General features: G+C 39.6%; 1 protein-coding gene across 2 annotated transcripts in view; it reads left to right on the forward strand.

Moving 5' to 3' along the window:
* Positions 1–1413, forward strand: part of hlx1 (H2.0-like homeo box 1 (Drosophila)) — a 4239-nt gene extending 2826 nt beyond the window's left edge. For both annotated transcript variants that reach the window (XM_014015452.1, XM_014015453.1), the window contains one exon: positions 999–1413. In XM_014015452.1, coding sequence (XP_013870906.1) covers positions 999–1337 — 339 coding nt within the window. In that variant the 3' untranslated portion in view covers positions 1338–1413. The remainder of the gene's footprint in view (positions 1–998) is intronic.
* The last annotated feature ends 115 nt before the right edge of the window (positions 1414–1528 follow it).

The raw sequence follows: 1528 nt of genomic DNA on the forward strand, positions 1-1528 counted from the left end.
GAGTAAAAGTAAAAAAGTACGCTGAAAAATAATTACTCAAGTAAAGTACAGATAAGCAAAATTTCCACTTAAGTAACAAAGTATTTGTACTTAGTTACTTTACAACTCTGGGACCTGATTGCACGAGTTTATTTCCCTTCAAATGTTTCCTCTGTGATAAAGACGTGGAGTTTATGACACAGTTTTATATTTTTTTGTGCAGTCCGTCTCATTTTGCAGATGAAAATGCATTCTGGTAGTAATCTGATACAACATCTTCACAGTTTTTATAACAGTTCCTCAGTCATTTGTAAGTTCCCGTTAACGCTGGGGAATTTTTCTGCACATGAAATGTGTTGCTGATGCATGTTGTGGTGAATAAATTTAAATAAACTGYAAATGATGTTTTTTTTTCTGTTCCTATAATGAGATTTTAATGTTACAATTATTGTAAATTGCAAACTTGATTAAAAACAAAAAAGAAAACAATCGTTTCTAGCCAAAATGTTGTTTTTCTAAATTAAAAATTTGAATTGCAAAATTAAAATCTGAGCAAAATTGTTTATATTCAAGAGGCTGTAAATGAGGCTTTTAATTGATTGCGTCACACTGGAAGCTGATTGGCTGACAGGAACACTGAGCTATTTTTTTAAATCTAATTTCATAACWTTAAAACAATCAGTATTTTACCACACATTGTTTTTTTTTCTGATGATTATTTTATAATTTGTGGTTTTTATTTCTCTTTTTTGACGCGATTTTTTGCAACATTTTGACACCTGCATTTTATTTTTAGACAGGCCTCCTTTGAAGAACCAGATGAATTTTTAATTAGCAAAGTCACGAATAAAGAGCTGAATGTGTTTTTCATAAGATCATTTTTTTTAAAAAGGTCTCACAAGTCTTGTTTCCTTTTCAGATGATGCTTTTATTCTGAAAGTTTAAAAATCAAAGTTTTTGTTCTTTTATCAAACAACAACACAGGTTGAACCTAACGCGGGTTAACTGTGTGTTTCCAGGTTAAAGTGTGGTTCCAGAACAGGCGCATGAAGTGGAGACACTCCAAAGAGGCGCAGGCGCAGAAGGACAAGGAGAAGGACGAGAAGCCGGACCAGGGTCTGTCCGAGGCCGGCAGCGAGGAGCCCAAAGAGCCGCTGGAGTCCGAGTGTGAGAGCGAGGCCCGGACCAGCGACTCGGACGAGGCGGAGGAGGAGGACGGCGGACATTTGGACGTTTCTGACCTCAATAAGACCAGCGTCATCATGAGCGGGAGCGCGCAGGCGGGCGGCGGCGGCGGCGGCGGCGGCGCGGACGCGGGGCTCACGGTCACGGACACGGCGGCCCCGCAGGTCTCATGAAACAAAGAGAGGAACAGTTTGGGTCCATCTGGACTGAAGACAATGGTTCAAAAAATTAAAAAAAAACATGAAAACAGGTCAGTTTATTTCCGGAAGGCGCGAGGAGCAAAGAGACTGATTGATTTATAATTGCACACTATTTTATCACACACACACACACACACACACACACACACACACACACACACACA

This window comes from Austrofundulus limnaeus, unplaced genomic scaffold (assembly GCF_001266775.1).
Source record: "Austrofundulus limnaeus strain Quisiro unplaced genomic scaffold, Austrofundulus_limnaeus-1.0 Scaffold129, whole genome shotgun sequence".
NCBI lineage: Eukaryota > Metazoa > Chordata > Actinopteri > Cyprinodontiformes > Rivulidae > Austrofundulus > Austrofundulus limnaeus.